The sequence below is a fragment of the Salvelinus sp. IW2-2015 genome, linkage group LG22, assembly GCF_002910315.2.
Source record: "Salvelinus sp. IW2-2015 linkage group LG22, ASM291031v2, whole genome shotgun sequence".
In the NCBI taxonomy this organism is placed as follows: domain Eukaryota; kingdom Metazoa; phylum Chordata; class Actinopteri; order Salmoniformes; family Salmonidae; genus Salvelinus; species Salvelinus sp. IW2-2015.
Genome location: NC_036862.1, coordinates 9,114,037 through 9,137,815, shown reverse-complemented (window position 1 = coordinate 9,137,815; position 23,779 = coordinate 9,114,037). Strand labels below are relative to the sequence as shown.

Here is a 23,779-nt window from a genome sequence, read left to right as displayed (position 1 = left end):
AGGAGAGATTGGCTTCATCACTACTTGTACAGTATTTGTGAGAAGTATTGACAAATTGAATGAACCGAGCTGTCTGTTTAAACTACTAGCACACAGCTCAGACACCTATGCATACCCCACAAAGCATGTCACCAGAGGTCTCTTCACAGTCCCCAAGTCCAGAACAGACTATGGGAGACGTACAATAGTACATAGAGCCGTGACTACATGGAACTCCATTCCACATTAAGTAACTCATGCAAGCAGTAAACTCAGATTTAAAAAACAGATAAAACTACACCTTATGGAACAGTAGATATTGTGAAGAGACACACACACACACACAGGCAGAGACACACGCATACACACACACACATAATAACATATCCACTATACACACACGTATACATGTATTTTGTGTTGTAGATATGTGGTAGTAGAGTGGTGGCCTGAGGGCACACACTTAATGTATTGTGAAAAATGTTGTGAAATGTAATGTAATGTTTTTAATTGTATATAATTTGTTTTGTGACGTAATTTTTCCTTGGCAGCAGATAATTGGGATCCATATAAATAGAAAATAGTAATATTGAGTTTGAAAGGAGGACAAAAAGGTATTTTTAACAGCACACGTTACCATGGTAGAGAGAGAGGGTGTGTGTGTGTGTTTGAGAGAGAGAGAGAGAGATGGAGGGAGAGAGAGAAAGAATAGAAATAGAGCGAGAAAATAATTAATTAAAGGTTAAATAAATAAAACATGTTTTTTTAAAGAGAGAAAGCGACAGAGAGAGAGAGAGAGAGAGAGATCCTAATGATGATAAGAAAATATACCAGGTTGATGAAAAATAACAAATGAGTCAGTCAGTTTCTAAAGCCTCCCCTACATTGTCCTGTAGAAAATATTTGTTATCAAGAATGTACTGAGACAAACAATTACAGGTATGTTTGACTTGATGCGTCAAGAAAAGTGTCCTAAATTACATCAGCTACAACTTCAGGCACTGTCTGTACTCATTAACCAAAACAGGAACACTAACCAAAGGTATGAGTACTACAATGAGGCTCTGGTCAGGTGGTCACTGTGAGTCTGACATGATCTGCTGTATCACAGGCTGGCTAGGCAGTTCCAAACAGATCCAGGTGTGTTAGGCACAGATAAAAACATAATAAGTTAAACAAGAAAATGGGGAGAGAGAGGGGGAAAAGGTATAGGCTCCCTCGGCCAGGTGTGACGTCACATACAGGGAAAGGACATGCATGCAGGGGAAATTTCCCCCTACTGAGGGGAATTGCGTTAGCTTTTATAGCCTTATGCCAGCAAGTGGGGTCTGACTCACCCTGTCATAAAAAAAGTATGCGACAAGGGAAGTCTCCATGGTAACCCCCCTCCCCTCACCCATTTGCCACACTCACCTGTGCCTCTCACATTCATTAATTATCACTCAGTCTGGTGACATCACCTCTGATATTCTTGGTATTTGATGTCTGGGTTCTCCTGCCCTCTACGTATCAAACTCCATTTGACCCAATGGTTTGGAAATAAACATTAGTGAGAACTTGAATCTACACCTCAAGGGCCACAGATTGATAGTCATTCTCCTCCTACTCTGGAAAGAGAGCAAAAGTCAAGCCAAAAAGGCAAAGATGAGGACTATTTCACTGCTTATAGGTGCAACAATAGCTGCCCAGACACCAATCCTAGGCTTTTAATCACACAAAGTCAACATTGCCTTCAGAGTGTACTCGGTATGGTTTTCATGCTTTTCATTTGGCCTGGACAGTCATACTGCTCCCACAAACAAGCAAGCTAATTGAGCTAGCATGTGCAAAGAGCCTATTGTAATGGTGTACACATTGCAGAGACTACCTACATAAACCAGGTTACATGTATCACTGTGGAACCACCAAAAGGCTGGTTACACCAGCAACAAACCAGTGCAGCATGGGTGACAGGGCCTTCTCACATGTGGCCCCTCAGCTCTGGAATGCGCTACCTACAGATGTAAGGGAGGCAGCTTCAATTTATATGTAATTTTTTGTGTGACCCAACCAAATTCACACAGAAATCTGAGATATAGATCTACTTGAAAGCAAGTCACATAAGCGGTAGATCTGCTCTATGTGCGATATTTCTATGTTTAAATTCTTAAGTTTAGTTTTTGCTTACTTTCGGTTTGGTACACCAGCTACAAACAGCTGAAAATAAAGTCTTTTGGGTTATTGAAAATATATTTCACAACGGTTAGATGGTACAATGATTCTCCACACTACGCATTGCTTGTTTTGTCAGATAAACTGAAATTAGGCAAACTATTAGAAGTTTTACAACCAGGAAATGGCAAAGTGTATTTTGTATCAGTAGGTAATGGTTTGATGTATTGTGCTTGTTTTTTAATGTATAGTTGCAGAATTTTGTTTGTGTTTTGTTTTCTTCCTTATGCGCATTGAGAATGGGAAATGCACTTTATAAAATAAAAAAATGTTATTAATATTAAATTGATTGGAAACAATACACCTCAGGATTAATTTGTTACATCATTGTTCTGATTTGTAGGCTACAATTTGTTATCTGAAAATAAACATCCTTCTGGTCCTAATAGGCCTTCACTTGTGCAAGTTGTGTTATTTTAATGCCATGGGTCTGAATAACTGTACTGAAGGCCTACGAAATACATTCTTCCATCAGTAAGGAATTGGACAGGTAGGCTAAGCAGGTAAATCTCCCTTTACAACAGCAGGTGTTCGATATGGGTTAGGCTAGGCCCTAGGCTAGCCTACTTCGTAAAAAGTCTGTCTTTCTAACCTGGAGTGAGTCTGGTTTGCCGTTGGCTAAACAAATGTCAGGTCAACCCTTGAACGGGAAGTTATATCAGAATAGATAAGTATAGCTTTTGTTTCTAAGGTGGGATAATTGTCGAGGGGGGAGTCACCGGGTTTACATGAAAAGACACAGACACCTTCAAAACAGTAGGCACATTTTTTTGGTGCCCGTTTTGGTGCCAGTCTCTGGGCTGTCATTAAAAAAAATCCTAAATATTTGAATATAAGACTTTTAACATAATTTGGCATAATAAAATCTTAGATCTATTCTAAACTAATGATTAAAAACATTTTCATTCATAAGTTTGCGTTGCAGTCGAAGACATAACAAGGAATAACGCAAAGCAAGAAACAATAGGCTACATTATCAAACGTCACTTCCTTCAAATGCAAGCGATCATTATTTACTTATGCTTATTTATTTATAAATATATTTACTTTTTTATCGAACCATTCATAATTGGTCAGAGCACCATCGTGTATATGGACCATGTCCATACCTACAGAATAGTTCATAGAGAAAGTAGAATTTCTTGGCATGACGCGAGGAGTTATTTATCGTATCCTGGATGAGCGACAGTTTCAGAGGAGTTATTCACCTGATCGTATCCTGGATGAGCGACAGTTCCCGAGTGCCTCGCCCTTCAACGGCTGTTCCCTCCCTGGGGACGTAAAATAAAGTAAACAGTGTGTGTGTGCGTATGTGTGATGATGATGTAGATTGTTATTTTTTCCATTATAAGCATAAATATGCCTATTGTTTATGATCAACATGAATCTGAACAGAGTTGGGGGGCCTCTATCGGGTTTGTGACTAGGCTATGTGACAAAAATAAAAAGACCTGCGGACATGACACCTTTGTTGGAGGGACTTCACTACAAAAGGGACTTACCCATTCATTGTAGGCCTGAGCATCACCTGCTTTTGGCATCAGTCACAATATTTGTGGATTGTTACCATAATCAGTATAATAAGTTAAAATGAATAAACCCAATAGGATTTGTTATGATCTTACAGCGCCCTCAATTGGTTGTCAAACTACATGGCGAGTACAATGAGGGGCTTATGGTTTGATGTAGCCATAGAGTATGATAGAAGCCTCCAGTGGCCAAAAGGCCATCTTAGCATGAACAGCGCCATTGAAGGTCTTACACCATTTTTATTAATGCAGTCAACTAGGTGGGACTTTCAACTTCATTGGCTGATCCCTCTTGGTGACCCTGTTGGAGTCATGCCCAACTTGGTCATGAGGAGGGGTCAGCCAATCATGAAGAAGAAAATTGACTACTTCAAAATTTATATTGCCTCAATGGCGTTGCCCATCCTTACACAATACAAAAATTAGTCCTCTATCTATCTTTATGGATGTAGCCTCTGCGGAGCCTGTCGAGTCCCCGACATCGAGATGTACCGGTTTTCAGGGGAAATGGAAAGAGAGACTGTGACGCGACTTTTCCGCTTTTGGCGTTAACGTCCATCTTAACTCCTCCACATTTACTGGATTGGTTAAACCGTGCAGAAGACAACCTCGCCCGGCAGTTTTGCATCCTTGTCAAGACCAGTATGTAGGGCATATAGTTTCAGGCGTTAGATGCGATGCCTCACATATGACGTTGGGTTGGATTCTCATTGGTTGTTTAGACTTGGTCATATGACCACACGCTCGAGACGGCGTAGCCAATTTGTAAAGTATTTGCTCTGGTATTTTCTCATTCTGGCAATTGCATTTTGTTTATCTACATTTAGTTGTTAAAAACAGTAGCCTAATGTAACCGGTAAAAACATTAACGATAATTTACATTCGGTAATTTAATCCGTGAAAGATTTCACAAGGCCTGGCCGCATGATTTCAGGTATGGATATGAGTGTCTTGTTGTTTTGCTCGTTTATATAGCCTTTGATCATCTAGGCACGCTTCAAACATCGAAACCAGTGGTGGAAAAAGTACTCATTTGTCATACTTGAGTAAAAGTAAAGATACCTTAATATAAAATGACTCAAGTAAAAGTGAAAGTCACCCAGTAAAATACTACTTGAGTAAAAGTCTAAAAGTGTTTTGGTTTTAAATGTACTTAAGTATCAAAAGTAAATGGAACTTCAAAAATGTACTTAAGTATCAAAAGTAAAAGTATAAACCATTTCAAATTCAGTATATTAAGCAAACCAGACAGCACAATTATTATTATTATTATTTTTTTTTGACGGATAGCCAGGGGCACACCAACACTCAGACATAATTTACAAACGAAGCATTTGTGTTTAGTGAGTCCGCCAGATCAGAGGCATTAGGGATGACCAGGGATGTTCTCTTGATAAGTGTGTGAATTGGACCATTTTCCTGTCAAAATGTAATGAGTACTTTTGGGTGTCAGGGAAAATGTATGCAGTAAAAAGTACATTATTATCTTTATGGAATGTAGTAAAGTAAAAGTTGGCAAAAATATATTTAGTAAAGTACATATACCCCAAAAAACTACATAAGTAGTACATTAAATAATTTTTACTTAAGTATTTAATCCACTGGTTGCAACAATGTTATGGCTATAATGTAACCTCTCCAATACTCATGCAATATGATATCTACTTGATTGACAAGTTCAGCAAATAAAAACAGGAAATTGACTCATAGGCCTACACTGTGTATTCCACACAGAACACTTTCAATATGCATAGGCAATTGGTGGTTACGACGCTCAATTTACTGGCAAGGGAGAAAGAGGAACATAAACACAAAATCTGAAACAATATGGTTCATCAAGTCTTCATTTCACTATACCATGGACATGTGGAACTACGCATAACCGTGTTTGTCCATGACTTAATGCCAATTACCATGGGGCAAGCTCCAAATGTAGCCATCTTATCTTCCATAATGACATGGTCATTGAAGATAACCATTTAAGGGTAAAGTTTGAAAGAAGTAGCATTTTCTCTAATGCTGACTCACCTCATAAGCATGTTTCCTTGTATTTACCCTACAAATGTAGTTATTCTTACGAAGAGATAGACTAGGCCAGCCACAAGACATGTTTTGTGATGCTCCTTGTTGAATTTAGCACTAACAATATGCCATTTGTTTGACTAAAAGCACTTGTTATTTGTGTCTTTGAGAACCAGTCATTAGCAAAGCAAACAATGGTCAACATGATTCTATTAATGTTTTGCCTTTAAGTTCGTACAGCTTGATAGCCTATTCATAGTCACTAAAGCCCTGCCCTCAGTCGAGGCTTCCCACTCGTGACTTGCAGCTCTGAAGAAGCTAATTTAACTTCTCCTCAGAAACTGATATGTTTAAGCGTATCTAAGATGCTTCTGCTTTTCTGGAACATTTTGTCCAGAAATGGCGTATTATCTTATTGGAGTCATGAGCATAGGAAATGCGTAATACAAATTAAATGTCAAGCCACAAGATGTGCTCTGGAGTATCTCGTGCTGTTTGTCAAATGATACAGTGCATTATGAAAGTATTCAGGCCCCTTGATTTTTTCCCACATTTTGTTATGTTACAGCCTTATTCTAAAATTGATTAAATTAATTTATCTTCATCAATCTACACACAATACCCCATAATAACAAAGCAAAAACAGGTTTAGAAATTTTAGCAAATTTGTAAAAAATAATAATAAATGGAAATCACATTTTCATAAGTATTCAGACCCTTTACTCAGTACTTTGTTGAAGCAACTTTGGCAGCGGTTACAGCCTTGAGTCTTCTTGGGTATGATGCTACAAGCTTGGCACATCCTCTCAAGCTCTGTCAGGTTGGATGGGGAGCGTCGCTGTACAGCTATTTTCAGGTCTCTCCAGAGATGTTCGATTGGGTTCAAGTCAAGGCTCTGGCTGGGCCATCAAGGAAATTCAGAGACTTGTACTGAAGCCACTCCTGCGTTGTCTTGGCTGTGTGCTTAGCATTGTTGTCCTGTTGGAAGGTGAACCTTCACCCCAGTCTGAGGTCCTGAGCACTCTGGAGCAGGTTTTCATCAAGGATCTCTCTGTACTTTGCTCCGTTCATCTTTCCCTCGATCCTGACTAGTCGCACAGTCGCTGCCACTGAAAAACATCCCCACAGCATGATGCTGCATCCACCATGCTTCACTGTAGGGATGGTATTGGCCAGGTGATGAGCGGTGCCTAGTTTCCTCCAGAAGTGACGCTTGGCATTAAGGCCAAAGAGTTAAATCTTGGTTTCATCTGACCCGAGAATCTTGTTTCTCATGGTCAGAGTCCTTTAGGTGCCGTTTGGCAAACTCCAAGCGGGCTGTCATGTGCCTTTTACTGAGGAGTGTCTTCCGTCTGGCCAGGCTACCATAAAGGCCTGATTGGTGGAGTGCTGCAGAGACGGTTGTCCTTCTGGAAAGTTCTCCCATCTCCACAGAGGAACTCTAGAGCTCTGTCAGTGACCATCGGGTTCTTGGTCACCTCTCTGCCCAAGGCCCTTCTCCCCTGATTGCTCAGTTTGGCCGGGCGGCCAACTCTAGGAAGAGTCTTGGTGGTTCTAAACTTCTTCCATTTAAGAATGATGGAGGCCACTGTGTTCTTGGGGACCTTCATTGCTGCAGAAATGTTTTGGTACTCTTCCCAAATTCTGTGCTTCGACACAATCCTGTCTCAGAGCTCTAAGGACCATTCCTTCAACCTCATGGCTTGGTTTTTGCTCTGACATGCACTGTCAACTGTGGGACCTTATATAGACAGGTGTGTGCCTTTCCAAATCATGTCCAATCAATTGAATTTACCATGGGGGGGCTCCAATCAATTTGTAGAAACATTTCAAGGATGATCAATGGAAACAGGATGCACCTGAGCTCAATTTCTTGTCTCATAGCAAAGGGTCTGAATACTTACGTAAATAAGGTATTGCTGTTTTAAAACATATATAAATTAGCAGACATTTCTAAAAACCTGTTTTTGCTTTGTCGTTATGGGGTATTGTGTTTAGATACATTTTTTAAAATCCATTTTAGAATAAGACTGTAACTTAACAAAATGTGGAAAATTCGAGGGCTCTGAATACATTCCGCATGCACTGTATGTAAAGTGTGCACCATATAGGCCTGTGCATTATCTTGAACACCTGCCTGCAAACACTCCTGGCCTGTAGCTTTGACGTCAGTCATTCTTCTATAGTGTTAATGACACCTTGAACTTTCTTTATTATGAATAGGTCTTGACAGAATTGGGGGTGGGGGGGGAGGGGCAGAGGTAGTGTGGAGACGATGGTATGTCGTCGGTGGAATAACACTACTGACTGAGAGTACTGTATTCCACCATTCATTGTGATATAGGGGCTCAGTTAGTAAGGTCACTCATCAGGAACTATAGAAATACAGCTCAACATGTTTCCTGTCACTTCAACCACAAACAGCAAGGCACTTATCCCTAATTGCTCCTGTAAGTCACTCTGGATAAGAGCGTCTGCTAAATGACTAGAATGAAAAAATATAGCTTGGTCTTAAATTATTTGATGTCATTTTCTTCTGTTCTGTTTAGAGCCTTTCCGAGCTGCATTTTCTGATCAGAATCCTGAAGAACTTTGTCAAAAGAGACAATACTCTGTAACAATGATTTCTGATATTCCCTACGAGAAGGTAAGGTTTTTGTCAGTACTGTTGTCCATAAGTTTTGATGGAATTTTGTGTCTCAGTTTTCTAACTCCTTAATATCTTCTTCTGGCGCAGATGTGTAATGTGGAGTCGAGGAGAGAAGAGTCCTGCAGGAAAGCACAGATGGTATCCAATATTAATGATATTTACCAAGCAACCTAATGAAAATGGTGTAAAAAGATGATTAGTCAGTGGCCAAGGTTGTGAGTTAAAAGGGAATGTACCCTAAATACATTTTCATGTGTATTTCTAGTCAATCCACTACGTATATCATAATTTAGCATACGGTTGCATCATATCTATCGAAACACCCCGTCTGTCAAAAAGTTGCATTTAACATTTTACACTTCTATCCTACTCTTCTATGCCAGTGATTATTAGAAAGCAGCACAAATTATCTTCTGTGACCAATGTTTAATAGAGCCCTGCCTGAGCCTTACCCATGCCTGCAATGTTCAGGCCCTACCCTCCCCAGGCCAGATTGCTTCTGCCTGAAATAATAATTAACATCCATTAGCTTCTCCTCTCTCTATGTCACCCGCTCCCTGAGCACTGCTCATGATGGCTCTGCGTGTGTCTGAGTATCCATAGCAACGGCTCTGCTTAGGCTGCTCAATGATGAGACATGAGCGAGCACAGAGCATGGCTGTTAGCTGCTTTTCTTCACTCTAAACTCCGACAAAACTCAAGGAACATTATTATTTTCTGATGAGGTTGAAGCACTTATGACACCTACACATTGAACCAAGTTCAACCCACACACCGTCCATTCCACCCAGTTAGAGAGGGGAATCTTGGGAGTTGTAGGAATTGACTCAAACTGGCAATTGGGAACATCAAGACTGATCAGGACATTCAAAGCTAGATATCTACTCAGGGATAGTTTTGAAACTCAATTTTGTGTGTGAATGTGTCTACTAGGGACCACTGAAAACAACAACCACTGAATTACATGGGAAAAATAGTCCTTTAAACAGACAAACTCAAAGGGGACTCATGGTGATTTCGATCACTAATGGCGCCGGAGGAGATGGCTGCCGTTTTACGGGCTCCTGACCAATTGTGCTCTTGCGTGTGTTTTATTTTATGTTATTTGTAACTTATTTTGTACATAATGCTTCTGCCACTGTCTCTTATGACTGAAAATAACTTCTGGAAAAAAGGACAGCGATTACTCACCTCGTACTGGACAAATAGTTTTTTTTTTAATTTAACGAGTCGGAAATAAAGGATTTACTTCAGACAAGGACCAAATCCCTGTCATTCGCATGAAGAAGAGACGGGTATCGGGGACATAGGTCGGGGTGCCTTGTAAGGATCCGACGGCGAGTGGGTAATCCGCCTCTACCATCAGTCCTATTAGCCAATGTGTAATCATTGGATAATAAAATGTATGAGCTCCGATCAAGACTAACCTACCAACGAGACATTAAAAACTGTAATATCTTATGTTTCTCCCAGTCATGGCTAAACGACGACATGGATAACATACAGCTGGCTGGGTTTTCCATGTATCGGCAAGTTAGAACAGCTGCCTCCGGTAAGACAAGGGGTGGCAGTCTGTGTCTATTTGTAAATAACAGCTGGTGCACAAAATCTAATATGAAGGAAATCTCAAGGTTTTGCTCACCTGAGGTAGAGTATCTCATGATAAGTTGTAGACCACACTATTTACCAAGAGAGTTTTCATCTATATTTTTCGTAGCTGTCTATTTACCACCACAAACCGATGCTGGCACTAAGACTGCGCTCAATGAGCTGTATAAGGCCATAAGCAAAGAAGAAAATGATTGTCCAGAGGCAGAGCTCCTAGTGGCCAGAGACTTTAATACAGGCAAACTTAAATACATTTTACCTCATTTCTACCAGCATGTTACATGTGCAACCAGGTGGGAAAGAAAACTCTAGACCACCTTTACTCCACACACAGAGATGCGTACAAAGCTCGCCCTCCATTTGGCAAATCTGACCATACCTCTATCCTCCTGATACCTGCTTACAAGCAAAAACTAAAGCAGGAAGTACCAGTGACTCGCTCAATACGGAAGTGGTCAGATGAAGCAGATTCTAAGCTACAGGACTGTTTAGCTAGCACAGACTGGAATATGTTCCGGGATTCTTCTGATGGCATTGAGGAGTACACCACACCAGTCACTGGCTTCATCAATAAGTGCGACGACGTCATCCCCACAGTGACAGTACATACCCCAACTAGAAGCCATTGATTACAGGCAACATCCGCACTTAGCTAAAGGGTAGAGCTGCCGCCTTCAAGGAGCGGGACTTTAACCCGGAAGCTTATAAGAAATCCCCCTATGCCCTCCGACGAACCATAAAATTGGCAAAGTGTCAATACAGGAGTAAGATTTAATCCTACTACACCGGCTCCAACACTCGTCGGATGTGTCAGGGCTTGCAAACTATTACGAACTACAAAGGGAAGCACAGCCGCGAGCTGCCCAGTGACACGAGCCTACCAGACGAGCTAAATTACTTCTATGCTCGCTCCGAGGCAAGCAACACTGAAGCATGCATGAGAGCACCAGATGTTCCAGATGACTGTGTGATCACGCTCTCCGTAGCCGATGTGAGTAAGACCTTTAAACAGGTCAACATACACAAGGCCGCAGGGCCAGACAGATTACCAGGATGTGTACTCCGAGCATGCGCTGACCAACTGGCAAGTGTCTTCACTGACATTTTCAACCTGTGCCTGACCGAGTCTGTAATACCAACATGTTTCAAGCAGACCACCAAAGTCTCTGTGCCCAAGAACACCAAGGTAACCTGCCTAAATGACTACCAACTCGTAGCACTCATGTTTGTAGCCATGAAGTACTTTGAAAGGCTGGTCATGGCTCACATCAACACCATTATCCCAGAAATCCAAGACTCACTCCAATTTGCATACCGCCCCAACAGATCCACAGATGACGCAATCTCTTTTGCACTCCACACTGCCCTTTCTCACCTGGACAAAAGGAACACCTACGTGGGAATGCTATTCCTTGACTACAGCTCAGAGTTCAACACCAGAGTACCCTCAACGCTCATCAATAAGCTAAGGACCCTGGGACTAAAGACCTCACTCTGCAACTGGATCCTGGACTTCCTGACAGGCTTCCCCCAGGTGGTAAGGGTAGGTAACAACACATCTGCCATGCTGATCATCAACATGGGGAGAACCCCTGAGGGGTGCGTTCTCAGTCCCCTCCTGTACTCCCTATTCACCCATGAATGCATGGCCAAACATGACTCCAACAGCATCATTAAGTTTGCCGATGACACAACAGTGGTAGGCCTGATCACCGACAATGATGAGACAGCCTATAGGAAGGAGGTCAGAGACCTGGCAGTGTGGTGCCAGGATAACAACGTCTCCCACAATGTGATCAAGACAAAGGAGATGATCGTGGACTACAGGAAAAGGAGGGCCGAGCAGGCCCCCATTCTCAACGACTGCGCTGTAGTGGAGCAGGTTGAGAGCTTCAAGTTCCTTGGTGTCCACATCACCAACAAACTATCATGGTCCAAACACACCAAGGCAGTCGTGAAGAGGGCACGACAACGCCTATTCCCCCTCAGGAGATTAAAAAGATTTGGCATTGGTCCTCAGATCCTCAAAAAGTTACAGCTGCACCATCGAGAGCATCCTGACTGGTTGCATCACCGCCTAGTATGGCAACTGCTCGGCCTCTGACCGCAAGGCACTACATAGGGTAGTGCGTACGGCCCAGTACATCACTGGGGCCAAGCTTCCTGCCATCCAGGACCTCTATACCAGGTGGTGTCAGAGGAAGGCCCTAAAAATTGCCAAAGACTCCAGCCACCCTAGTCATAGACTGTTGCTCTTTGCTACCGCACAGCAAGCTGTACCGGAGCGTGAAGTCTATGTCCAAAAGGCTTCATAACAGCTTCTCGCACCAAGCCATAAGACTTCTGAACAGCTAATCAAATGGCTACCCGGACTATTTTTATTGACCCTCCCCCTCCCATTTTTACGCTGTTGCTACTCTCTCTTTATCTATGCATAGTCACTTTACCTTTACCTACATGTACATATTACCTTAATTACCTCCACGAACCTGTGCCCACGTTGACTCTGCACACGTTGACTCTGTATATACTGTTCTTTTATTGTTGCTCTTAAATATATATATATTTTTTCAAATGTATTATTTTTTAAATGTATATATATTTATTTATGTTTTACGTCATTTTATTTTAGTAAGTACTTTCTTAACGCTTATTTTTCTTAACTGCATTGTTGGTTAAGAGCTTGTAAGTAAGCATTTCACTGTAAGGTCTACTACACCTGTTGTAATTTGGTGCATGTGACAAATACAATTTTATTTGATTCTATTCAACCTCAGTTCCATAACCGTTATCTCATTCCTCTTTGGTCAGGATGGTCTGGTCAGGGTCACCTCTACATGACTATGCTCATGCCATCTCTGTGTGTAGTATTATAGGTGTCTGCTTGGTCTCACTGGGGTGGCCAGTCTGCTATTGGCTGCCGTGTTCCTCCAGACCCTGCTGCTTCCCATGGTTAACTCCTCCCCAAACAAGCCTGGCTTCAAGCTCCCACTTCCTCTCACTGACACCTGCACCGACCCCTGCAAGTGAGTGGGCCTCTGTACAATGTCTAATTTCCCACTGTTAGTGTGCTCACTGTAAACATCTTATTCTGCTCATTCATTCTCTATTATTCTGCAGCTTTAACTCATTTGTGGTTACGTGGTTAACCACCATTGTCATGTTTTGCAGAACAGGTGCTTTCATTAACTGTTCAAGGATTTAGTAAAACAATGATGCTTCCTTTTTCTCTTCCAGATTCGTTCTATTGGAGAGCATCCCAGAGGGGTTAGAGTTCAACTCTAGTGTCACCAACCCATCCATCTACCAGGCTTGGCTAAACCTGATTAGTGAGGCTCGCAGTAGCGTGGACATTGCGTCTTTCTATTGGACTCTCACCAACAAAGACACAGGCTCTCATGAGCCAACGGCGAATCAGGTGAGTGTGTTCTGTGATTGGCAGGCAATGCAATGCAGTTCTAACCTGTGGGCAGTTGTGGCTTATTTTAGTCTAAACAGTTGTTTCGTCTATAGGGTGAGGACGTCCTGAATAGGCTAGCTCTGGTGTCTGGGAAGCTCTCTGTCCGCATCGCTGTAAATACACCAACAGAGTCCCAACATCAGGAAGACCTCAATCTATTAGAAAGTTCTGGTAGGGGGTTCTCTGACCGTGCATTTATGTTTTCAATTCCGTTGAATTTGCAAAAGTTACTTTGACCCCAATCAAGCTGCTAACTACAGTAAGGAAGTATTAGTCTGTTTGCTTTTTGTGGTGATAATGGTAGCTAATTTTTTAGGTGCTGATGTAAGAGCCGTGAACATGCGGGATTTGACCACTGGAGTACTTCACACTAAGTTTTGGGTGGTGGACAAGAAGCACATCTACATTGGCAGTGCCAACATGGACTGGAGGTCCCTTACCCAGGTGAGTCTCCTCTGTCCCCTCACACTCAGCCTCACCCCCATATTATTTTTTCTTTTTTTTAAAGTTAACAATAAAAAAAAGCTGTTGTTCGAAAATGTAACTATATGAGTTCCATAAACCATTCGAAAAGTTATGCTTGTGGTTTTTTGGAGGATGTAATCATATTTCCTTGTTCTTTTAAAGTGTAAACATTATATCGCAAGTTTGCAGTGTCAGGGTATTGTCTAAAATGTACACATCAAGTGTTGGGAAAGTAGCTTTGATTAAGTCTGTCCTCTGTTGTCCTGTTTAGGTGAAGGAGCTGGGGGCTGTGGTGTACAACTGCAGCTGCTTGGCTGCAGACCTGGGGAAGATCTTCGAGGCCTACTGGTACCTTGGGCAAAAAGACACACCCATCCCGTCCCCTTGGCCCAGCAGTTTCAACACTCCTTACAATAAAGACGCACCCCTGCAGTTGCCACTCAACGGCACAGCCTCCCACGTGTATCTGACGGTAAGAATTGACTAAACGTGCACATTTTCAATAATCCAATAATTGGATCATATAATACAAATTGGACCGGTTTGTGAAGTCTGGTTAAGGAATTCTCCATGTTCCTTTTCTCTGGTCCTATGTTAGACATACTACTATACTTCATTTGACTGTGTTGTACCCTCAGAGTTCTCCACCATCTTTCTGTGCTGCCGGGAGGACCGGAGACCTGCAGTCTATTCTCAGTGTGATGGAGGACGCGCAGGAGTTTATCTATATCGCTGTCATGAACTACCTGCCCACCATGGAGTTCTCGCGACCCAAACGGTCAGCCTTCTATTTTAATGTATTAACCTCACCAAAGTTTACGATATGTATTCAGTGTATAATTAATAAAGCACACAAGGATAGAGCTCCCGAGTGGCGCAGCGGTCTAAGGCACTGCATCTCAGTGCCAGAGGCGTCACTACAGTCCCTAGTTTGAATTCAGGCTGTATCACATCCGGCCGTGATTGGGAGTCCCATAGAGCGGCGCACAATTGGCCCAGCGTCGGATGGGTTTGGCTGGGGTAGGCCGTCATTGTAAATAATAATTTGTTCTTAACTGACTTGCCTAGTTAAATAAAGATAACAATTTTCTACAAAAATAATCATTTGCCCATATGACTCTGGCCTAACCCTCTGTGTGGCGCCTTCTGCAGGTACTGGGCAGAAATTGACACTCAGATCAGACGTGTGGCATACGAGAAGCGGGTGAAGGTGCGTCTGCTCATCAGCTGTTGGGCCAGCACTTCACCTGTCATGATCCCCTTCCTGAAAGCCTTGGATTCAATGCAGAAACCCAAGGCCAAGCTGGATGTTCAGGTGGTGAGTAGGACCTCTCGCTACTCATGCACTTTACTTATCATCATTAATATGGTAAGGTCCTCCACAAGAGCAATTGTTAAATATTAAACTCTTCTTCACTGTTTTACAGAAACTCTTTGTTGTGCCAGCGAATCCCAAGCAGAAAGAAATCCCCTTTGCCAGGGTCAACCATAACAAGTACATGGTGACCGATAAGGTCGCCTACATAGGTGATTCTGCTCTCTCCTAGATAACATCATGCTACTGTATAATGCAAATCAACAATTTCTGATGTTAAAACCAGAGGTAACTTCTCAGACATCATGCGCAACCTACAAAATCAGATCCCATGCACTATAAAATGCAACGTTATTGTGTTTCCCATTGATCACCAGGTACCTCTAACTGGTCTGGAGACTATTTTGTGAACACTGCTGGATCGGCTTTGGTGGTGAACCAAACAGCTGCCCAGTCAGTGGAGCCTACGGTCCAGGCACAACTACAGGCCGTGTTCGAAAGGGACTGGGACTCCGCCTACAGCACCCCAATCCACCAGCACACCGACCTCAAAATGGTGTGTTAGATACAATACTACACTCTAGACCAGGGGTTCCCAACTCCAGTCCTGGAGTACCTCCCAATAGCACACATTTTTGTTGTAGCCTCTAGCAAATTTGGGGGGGATTCAACTCATTGTGGGCCTGATGACTAGTTGACAAGTTCAATCTGGTGTGCTTGTCTGGGGCTACAATACAAATGTCTACTGTTTGAGGTACTCGAGACTGGAGTTTGGAACCACCACTCTAGAATGTTACAGGGCCTGTGTCCTCCAAGCCAGCATGGGGAGGAATGGATTCTAATCAGCAGGTGTTTCTGGGATGATTTCTTAAATTGCAGCACCATTTTTTAATAATTGCAGGAGTAGCAGGAGATATGTACTGTAGCAGAAGATGGGTAAAACGATGCTGCCCTCTGCAGCGTCAATGGGCCTATCACATCAATGATCAAAAGACAAGCCTGTGTGTTAACAATAAGGCATTATCAACTTCAACTCTTTGGGAATAAATCCCAGTGAATCTCAGGGAGGTTGCTATATTACGTGTTGAATGTTTGGACTGATGTTTCTTGGCATGCTGGTTTGATCCTTTTATTCTTTATAATGTATGTTTGGTGTGTTGTGCCTCGTTCTTCTATGCAGCCTAGACTAGGTTTTTTAATTCAATCATTCTGAATCCTAGCTTTAAAACTAGTATGTTTCCCATAGAATTGTGCAGTAACTGATTTCGTGTGCAATTAAGTCCAGAATTTTTTTCTTCTGGAATTTGCACTGCGTGGCGTGTCTAATATGAGCAGTACAGTTGAGAATGTTATAGCAACTGTCAAAGTCCTGAAGTGTTTAAAAGCACTGCACTGTGTATTATTTGGCAAGCACTGTTACTGTACAATATTGATCACATTTTGTACACACTTCTTCCTTTGTGGTAATGCCCCTAATAAATTGAATTTAAACAGGTGTCTGTCATTTCATTTTTAGCAGTTGTATACACAAGTGTTTAGAATAAGTAAGTCTATCCTCCCTCTCTATCTTATTTCAGTACCATGAATAATGCATGCAGTCTTGCAAATTATACATGTATTTATCCACTGTGCAGTCAATACGAAACTCATAACCACAACATTTTCAGAGGGCTGTTTTAAAAAGCGGGTCTACTTGTCTATTCAGGCCTGCTTTTCATTGGCAGAGTGTCTGTTTGCTCTATTGAGGAGATCACGTTGACCCCCTCCCTCCAGGAGACTCAGTAGTGGAGGTATTGCTGCTGCGTATGGCTACAGCAGGCTGGGGGGCCGTAGCCCAGGTAGGAGGACACCTCTGGATCCGTGGTCCACGCCGGCCACCATTGGCCACAATGACAGGTGTAGCCTTCAGGTTCAAAATTGAGAAACTGGATCTCCTGTGGGAGAGTGGGACACCAAAATGGAAAATGACAAAAACGTTCCAGAATTGTAAACCCCACACCATTTATACAGTATTATGGTACTAATCTCTACTGACAATGATATTGTATCTCCAAAATGACATACTCTTACCTCCAAACCATAATCACAGGCTGCCTCCTTTGCCTCTGCCTGCTCCCTGGGCCCTGCAAGGTCCTGTTGGGTGGTGGAGTCCCTAGAAAAGAAACTGAAGCCTATGGGCTCACCTGCTTTGTCCACCTGGGGCACAGAGGTGTAGCTCAACCCGTGGGTAGGATCGGACCGCGAGGACCTGGCCACTGGCTGCCTCAGGCGCTGGCTCTCACACAGCCTGGTGATATAGGACATCATGGAGCCACTCTCTGGTTCCTCTCTGCTGGTGGAGCCTAAGTGATGACAGTCTAGCTCAGTCTCCTGGAAGGCAATGCTTTCACTTGGTTGGAGGCCAGCTTGGAGATCTGAAGGTATCACAGAGCTGGACGGATGGAAGGCACACTGGACGTCCTTGTCCGCCCATACCTCCATGGTGGTCTCCAGGCTGGCCTCATCTACAATGCATAGGCTCTCCATCAGGTCTTCAATCAGTGCTGTGGGGGACTGAGGCACACTGGGGACTGGGGTCTGCTGGGAGAGAACCCCATTGTTACCTTGTAAACCCTCTGAGGATGGTGGATAGCCCTCCCTGTGGTCATGGTGATTTTGAACCCGTGGACATGACTGGTGGGCCTCCTTCTCCCTGGGGTACAGGAACCGCTGGCCTCTCTCGGCATTCAGATGGTGAGACCTACAGCTGTCTCCCTCTGGAGCTGTATCCTGAATCAGGGCTTCACGGAGGGCCTGAGCGGACTTCTCATAGTAGCGGTGGAAGTCTGGGTACATGCGTAAGTGTTGCATGTTGATGAAAGGATGGTGTAAGGCTGCATTGGGTAGGATCCTCTGGTGGGAGTCCAAGGTTAACATCCGCTTGAGGAGCTGCACCATGCTCCGGCGGTCCTCAACTTCTGCTGCCATGTCTTCGTTGCGGAGCTCTGGGTCGTGCTCTGTGAAATCCATGGTCTCCAGCTGGTCCAGTGAGGAGAGGATGTACTTCCTCCGATCTGTCGATCCCAGCTGCTTCCACTGGGTACGGCCTTCTGTGCCTGAGGGGGGACGCCTCTTGTTGGGCTTGAGCTGCCATTTATTCTCTCCTCGACTGTTGGTGGTGAGCTTGAAGAAATTGTGAACCTTGCTGGCCATGTTGAGCAGATGGGCTTGCGGTAGTCCTTGCGTCTCGCAGATGTACCTCACTTGATCAAACTCTGAATCGCCGGGATACAGAGGCCATCCAAGGAACAACTCTGACATCACACAACCCAGGGACCACATGTCCACTTTCTCACAGAATGGAAGGCCCAGGAGAATTTCAGGAGACCTATAGAACCTGTGAGTTATTTGAAAAACAGGGTAAGAGCAAATTTAGGTACTTATTTTCTTTCCCAAATGTTTTGTTTGTGGAAGTGATCATGTTGGGTTCACACAGACACCATGCATTTGTTTTAATGATCACATTCACAAATACAAGACATCACAAAGCATGTGATGCAACATAAGCTCTCTACCTGGATTGGATGTATGGCTCCTTAACAAAATGCACTTCACTGAAAATACTTGCAGAACCAAAATCAATCAACTTTACGCTGAAAGGATGGCGACAATGATCCACGACCATTATATTTTCAGGTTTCAGATCAGCATGAATGATGGCGAGTTCCTTCAGTTTGGCTAGTGCTTTTATCATCTGACACGTGATGGTCCTGATGTTGCGGACCGCCATCGGCTTGAAAACATTCTCTTTCTGAAGCTGATACAGGTTCTTCTCCAATAGTTCAAAAACCAGGTAATGATTCGTTTGGTCACGGAAGGCCTCGTGAAATTGAACTATGTGGCTTGTCTTCAAATTATTCCGGGAAAGAGCACTTATAAGTTTTAATTCATTTTTTATCACTCGATTTCTGTGAACATCCATTTTCATAATTTTTACCGCCACTAATTCTCCGTCACTCCCTCTCCAGCATTTTGACACTTTCCCGAAGGTACCCTTTCCCACTACATCCAAAGTGTGGTAGACTTCAGTTTCAGAATATATATCTCTCATTATCTATTCTCAGCTTGCTTCCTGGTCTTTGTGGTGATTTTAATTTCAATTATAAACATATTGTCAATAGTTCTAAATCCATGGAACGTTCCCTGGGCGATGTAACAATTCTAAGCATTCTATTTCGAAAGTTTCATCAGAACTAAACTATTTGCAGAAGTTGCAATACCTTCACTTGTTAAATGACCGAGATTTTTAGAAAATCATCATTATCATCCTCATCCTCAATCATCATCGATTATATTAGTTGGCTAATACTGATAAGACTAAAAATTATAACAATATTCCTTATGATGATACATGATGAACAAATAATTATTACAGTATTATTAGTATTACATGTATTATTATTATGACAATAATGCATAGTCTAAATAAAGAAATATATTTGTTCACTGTTTTTGTTCCTGAAAAAAATGACTAGGCCTAGCGAATGCCTATATACAGTAGCCTATGCTTGTCTATATGCAAAATCCTTGAGACTACAATATAATTCTGATGTCAATGGCCTCCACCTAGCCAACCTTTTCCACATCATCAGAAGAAGGAGGGGCATCTATTATGTCAACAGTTACTTTGGGACCGGGCGAAAATTACGGTAAATAAGCCTATTTCAAAAACAGTTACTTTTGCCCTACAGTTTGTAGTTAAATATCGCAGTGGTTTATTGTTTTTCTTTTTAGGAGTGGTTGGTAGGCTATAGAATTGTGCAGCTTATGCTCTATCCACGACAATTGTCCCGTTATCTAATGATCCGGGCTTCCAAAGTTTTTACAGATTGAATTTCGAACTTCTAGATCAGCGCCAAATCAACCACCATAAAGCTGAGGTAGGAATACAAGTATTTCTGTTACAACTTTTATTTTATTGGTGATTTGGTAGCCTAAGTTTTTCACTAACCTTTTTGATCACACACACACATGTCTCAATGCGTGTGTGTTATAACGCGATTGTAGGCTTTCATATGAATGTATTAAATAATTCGAGATGTGACACTAATTTTAATTTATAAAATCCTTTTCGATTGAAACATATAGGCTACTACAGGGCTGAGTCTAAGGCAAATTATAGGATGTATGTGGTTTGCTTTGACTTCATTGTAGACTCAGCAATGCCCTGCCAAGGTGACTTTGGGGTAGCCTAACATTGGTGGACAAAACATGCGCAGAACCCGTGTTGGTGAATAGGGAACTACATGTAGTAATTTAACAACATTTTGGAAAAAAAGATAAGGGCTATATTCAATCTTATCGCAGAAGTATCGTTATATATAGCAAGCTCGATTGAAATTTAAAGGCAATGTTCATTTAGACTGCGTTCACCGTAAACACATATATCGGCTCAATCGGAAATTACCTTTAAATTTGAACCCGGATTTTACGCGAAACGGGATGAATCCAGCCCTTTCATGCCGTTGGCGGAACTCCCTTAGCCACGCCTTCGTGGGGGGTGGTAACAAGCTATCAAGTAGCTAGGTAGTGCTACATATCAACAGCCATTGTCAGCCAATCCAGTAGGGGTTGGAAGCTATGGTGAGCTTCGATTGGTCACTCACGTTGCGTTATCGCTGAAGGTTTTAATAAATTCAGCTTTCCCCGATTTTAGTCCCGTCCTGTTCAGCTCCCTCGCCCATGCTCTCAACCTTCCATTGAAAGGGAATGGCTTCCGATGTTTCACCGCGCGATGCCTCCTCCTGGTCTAAACTCACCGTTAGCGTCACTTCTTATTTATATCAACTGCTGATCAAACATGGCTAATCACTTTTAATCTCTGGAAATGCTTTCCTTGCGGGTCCAGTTTTAACACCAATATTATCTCTCAGTGGAGCAGCTAATGGGAATCTTAATACATACTAAATACTCCCAGAATCTTTTTTTCTCTCTGCATTTATCACTTTCACTTTTTTTAATGTCAAACCTCCTCCAGGTCACAACAAATCATACTTTCTTTACAAGTTCATTTAGGTTAATTTGAACCATTTCGTCATTCAGGTTACTGCCTTGGATGACTGCTCCCAGTGCCAAGAGTAGAGCATTGCAAATTATGGGCAGCTATTGTGTGCCGGACATTTTAGACCCCCAGAAAGAAAATCTGTATGTTTTTTCCTTTGCTAGTTTGATCAATTACCTAATTGGCCGTTCAGTATCTATGGATTCAGATACATTTGAATGTTAAACATTAGTTTTAGTCCGATTAGTAGAGTATATTGCAGTAGCAGTGTTTGAGCACTGGTGGGCAGCATTAATGCAGTTTCCATAGCTGTAGTGAGGTCACATGGCGTGCAGTGCTGCTTCACATTCTCATCAATCGCTCTAGGATACTAATCTCAGAGTCCTATCAGTCAGAATAAGGTATGCACTGGACTATGCCCATGATAAATGACAGTATGCACTGGACTCTGTAGTGAACACACATGTGCGTCACTCTCTATCACGATCAGATCGCAGAACAATTTCTGTAATGCCATGTCGTCAGGTGGAGAAGTATGCAAGCACAGCACAGAGTTTATTTTGGTTTCCCTGTGCCAGTGCCTCCACCCAGTGGGGAAGAGGAGGGAGGGTGGAGAGGTACTTGCCTACAGCCATGGTGGGCGATTGGTGGTGCTGTCCTCTATCAGGACAGGATGCCTCTCTGAATGTTCTGTGTTTACAGAGGAGCTGCTGCTCCGAGCACCACCCTGGAGCCGCCGCCCGCCCGCCAGCCCACCCTCCTCTCCCCTAATCACTCAGCCTACCCCCTACTTGCCTGCTCCCTGTCCCTTAGAGGGAGACAACTCTGCACTCTCCAACTTTCCCATCAAAATTGATATTGATTCTGTAGGGCTGAATACCTAACCATTGGTCTGGATGATGAAGATGTCATATGGCTTTTCCCTTTTCCTTTTCATATGGCCTGGAATGAGATCTCTATCTTAATTTATATCTAGCCATATTCAGTAACATGGCATTAAGAAACCAAGCTTGATCTCTCCTCTTGACATCAATGAATGATTGCGTGTCCCTCTCTCTGTAAAGTGTACTGAGGAGTTACTGGGCTGTAGTTTTTCACCCCATCTCTGTCTCTATTATTTTAGCTCTCGTTTGCGCTAAACTAAAGGATACTGATCCGCTCCGATCCTCTCCCTATCCAGATTCTTTAGGCTGGACCAGATGCAGACGAGGGGCATGCCTTTGCCGAGCTAGTGCCGCAGTCTGTGATGACTCCATCTGTGGTGTCTGGCTCCTCCGTGGGCAGCAGATGGCTTGAAGGTGGGTTCCTCTTCCACCGCGAGTTGGCTTCCCTCTATTCCAACCTACAGCCCAGGAACCGCATCTCTCTTCCAGTTACGTCAATTAGTTCCAGTTACACAGTTTCCAATCCACAACCTTAGACATGGTGGCTACATTTGGCCCCAGTTGATTTGGGTTGTAGCCACAATGGTTTCTTTCATTATTTGATGAACTTAGTTGTGTATTCTGCTTTGTGACTATCCAATGCCTGTTATCTCATAACTGTAGGACCAGTGGCTGGAGGATCGGCTAGCAAGCGATGGCAGACAGAAACACCATCAAAGCGAGGGATGGCATGGCACTGCAGAGGACCCGACACCAAAGCCCTGGTCTATTGACCAATCCTATCTAACACGATGACCAGCTCAATCCATTATTGAGATGAGTAGCTCAGCTAATAAAAGTCAAAACACTATTAACAATTAATCCAGTTCATAGCAGTGAAAATGTTTACATTATTTGTCATAAATAGATTGTTTTTGATCAGTTCTGGCACGTACAATATTAGTCATGATTATGGAAGTGCCAAAAGGTTAGTGCCATCAGGAATATGTATGACCCTTGGATTTGCTGCCAGGTTTATAATACACTGATTGTCACGTTCTGACCTTTATTTTCCTTTGTTTTTGTCTTTAGTTAGTATGGTCAGGGTGTGAGTTGGGGTGGGCAGTCTATGTTATGTGTTTCTATGTTGAGGTTTGTCATTTGGCCTGATATGGTTCTCAATCAGAGGCAGGTGTTTTGCATTGTCTCTGATTGGGAACCATATTAAGGTAGCCTGTTTTCACTGTTGGTTTGTAGGTGATTGTTCCTGTTCGTGCGTTCATGTGTTCTCTAGTTCAGGACTGTAGCTTCATTGGTTTTCGTTTGTTTATTGTTTTGTTCGTATTGAAGAAGTATTCTAATAAATATGGATACATACCACGCTGCGCTTTGGTCCTCCTCTCTTTCTACCGACGGAAGCCGTTACACTGATGTGGGAAATAAAGTACTGTTTTGACCCTGAACTTCTGTCCCTTGTCTCCTCGTGCTTTTGAATGATATCATCCAATTAGGATACTTCCTTTTAACCACTTCAAGTGTTATTGGATTGTCTGTTGGCAGTTATGAATGGTCAGCGGCAACACTCAGATTTGATCACATTAAGGGGAAAGTCTCATGACAGCAAATCAGGTAAGTGG

At 42.8% G+C, this 23,779-nt stretch overlaps 2 protein-coding genes and 1 long non-coding RNA gene across 6 annotated transcripts; 2 read left to right on the top strand and 1 right to left on the bottom strand.

Annotated features, from left to right (window-relative positions):
• Window positions 1–3,377: 3,377 nt before the first annotated feature.
• LOC111982799 (5'-3' exonuclease PLD3-like) lies at window positions 3,378–16,734 on the top strand. Of its 4 annotated transcripts, none has more exons than XM_024014399.2 (12): window positions 3,378–3,479; window positions 8,291–8,388; window positions 8,479–8,529; window positions 12,868–13,025; window positions 13,237–13,417; window positions 13,513–13,630; window positions 13,776–13,903; window positions 14,196–14,396; window positions 14,563–14,702; window positions 15,077–15,242; window positions 15,352–15,451; window positions 15,617–16,734. In XM_024014399.2, exons 2-12 carry the CDS (start codon window positions 8,362–8,364, stop codon window positions 15,802–15,804), a joined length of 1,458 nt encoding a protein of 485 aa, XP_023870167.1. In that variant the 5' UTR covers window positions 3,378–3,479; window positions 8,291–8,361; the 3' UTR covers window positions 15,805–16,734. The 4 variants fall into 4 exon arrangements, with proteins under 4 accessions (XP_023870167.1, XP_023870168.1, XP_023870165.1 ...); XM_024014400.2 differs by lacking the exon at window positions 3,378–3,479 and adding an exon at window positions 4,208–4,361; XM_024014397.2 differs by lacking the exon at window positions 3,378–3,479 and adding an exon at window positions 4,369–4,653.
• LOC111982796 (homeodomain-interacting protein kinase 4) lies at window positions 16,728–19,329 on the bottom strand. Its single transcript, XM_024014391.2, has 3 exons — window positions 18,794–19,329; window positions 17,310–18,615; window positions 16,728–17,173 (listed from the first exon to the last, which is right to left on the bottom strand). The coding sequence occupies exons 1-3, from the start codon at window positions 19,327–19,329 to the stop codon at window positions 17,018–17,020; spliced, it is 1,998 nt and encodes a 665-aa protein (XP_023870159.1). The 3' UTR covers window positions 16,728–17,017.
• Window positions 19,330–19,846: 517 nt separating this feature from the next.
• LOC111982810 (uncharacterized) lies at window positions 19,847–23,527 on the top strand. Its single transcript, XR_002879807.2, has 3 exons — window positions 19,847–20,158; window positions 22,460–22,577; window positions 22,827–23,527. It is a non-coding gene; the product is annotated as an uncharacterized lncRNA (long non-coding RNA).
• Window positions 23,528–23,779: the final 252 nt, after the last annotated feature.

Coding starts and splice junctions, on each gene's coding strand:
- LOC111982796 (XM_024014391.2), bottom strand. CDS start 19,329: ATGAGAGATATATATTCTGAAACTGAAGTCTACCACACTTTGGATGTA. Junction 18,616..18,793: donor GAGCCATACATCCAATCCAG/GTAGAGAGCTTA, acceptor AATAACTCACAG/GTTCTATAGGTCTCCTGAAA. Junction 17,174..17,309: donor CCTGTGATTATGGTTTGGAG/GTAAGAGTATGT, acceptor ACTCTCCCACAG/GAGATCCAGTTTCTCAATTT.
- LOC111982799 (XM_024014397.2), top strand. Junction 13,904..14,195: donor ACTGGAGGTCCCTTACCCAG/GTGAGTCTCCTC, acceptor TGTCCTGTTTAG/GTGAAGGAGCTGGGGGCTGT. Junction 15,243..15,351: donor CCAAGCTGGATGTTCAGGTG/GTGAGTAGGACC, acceptor ACTGTTTTACAG/AAACTCTTTGTTGTGCCAGC.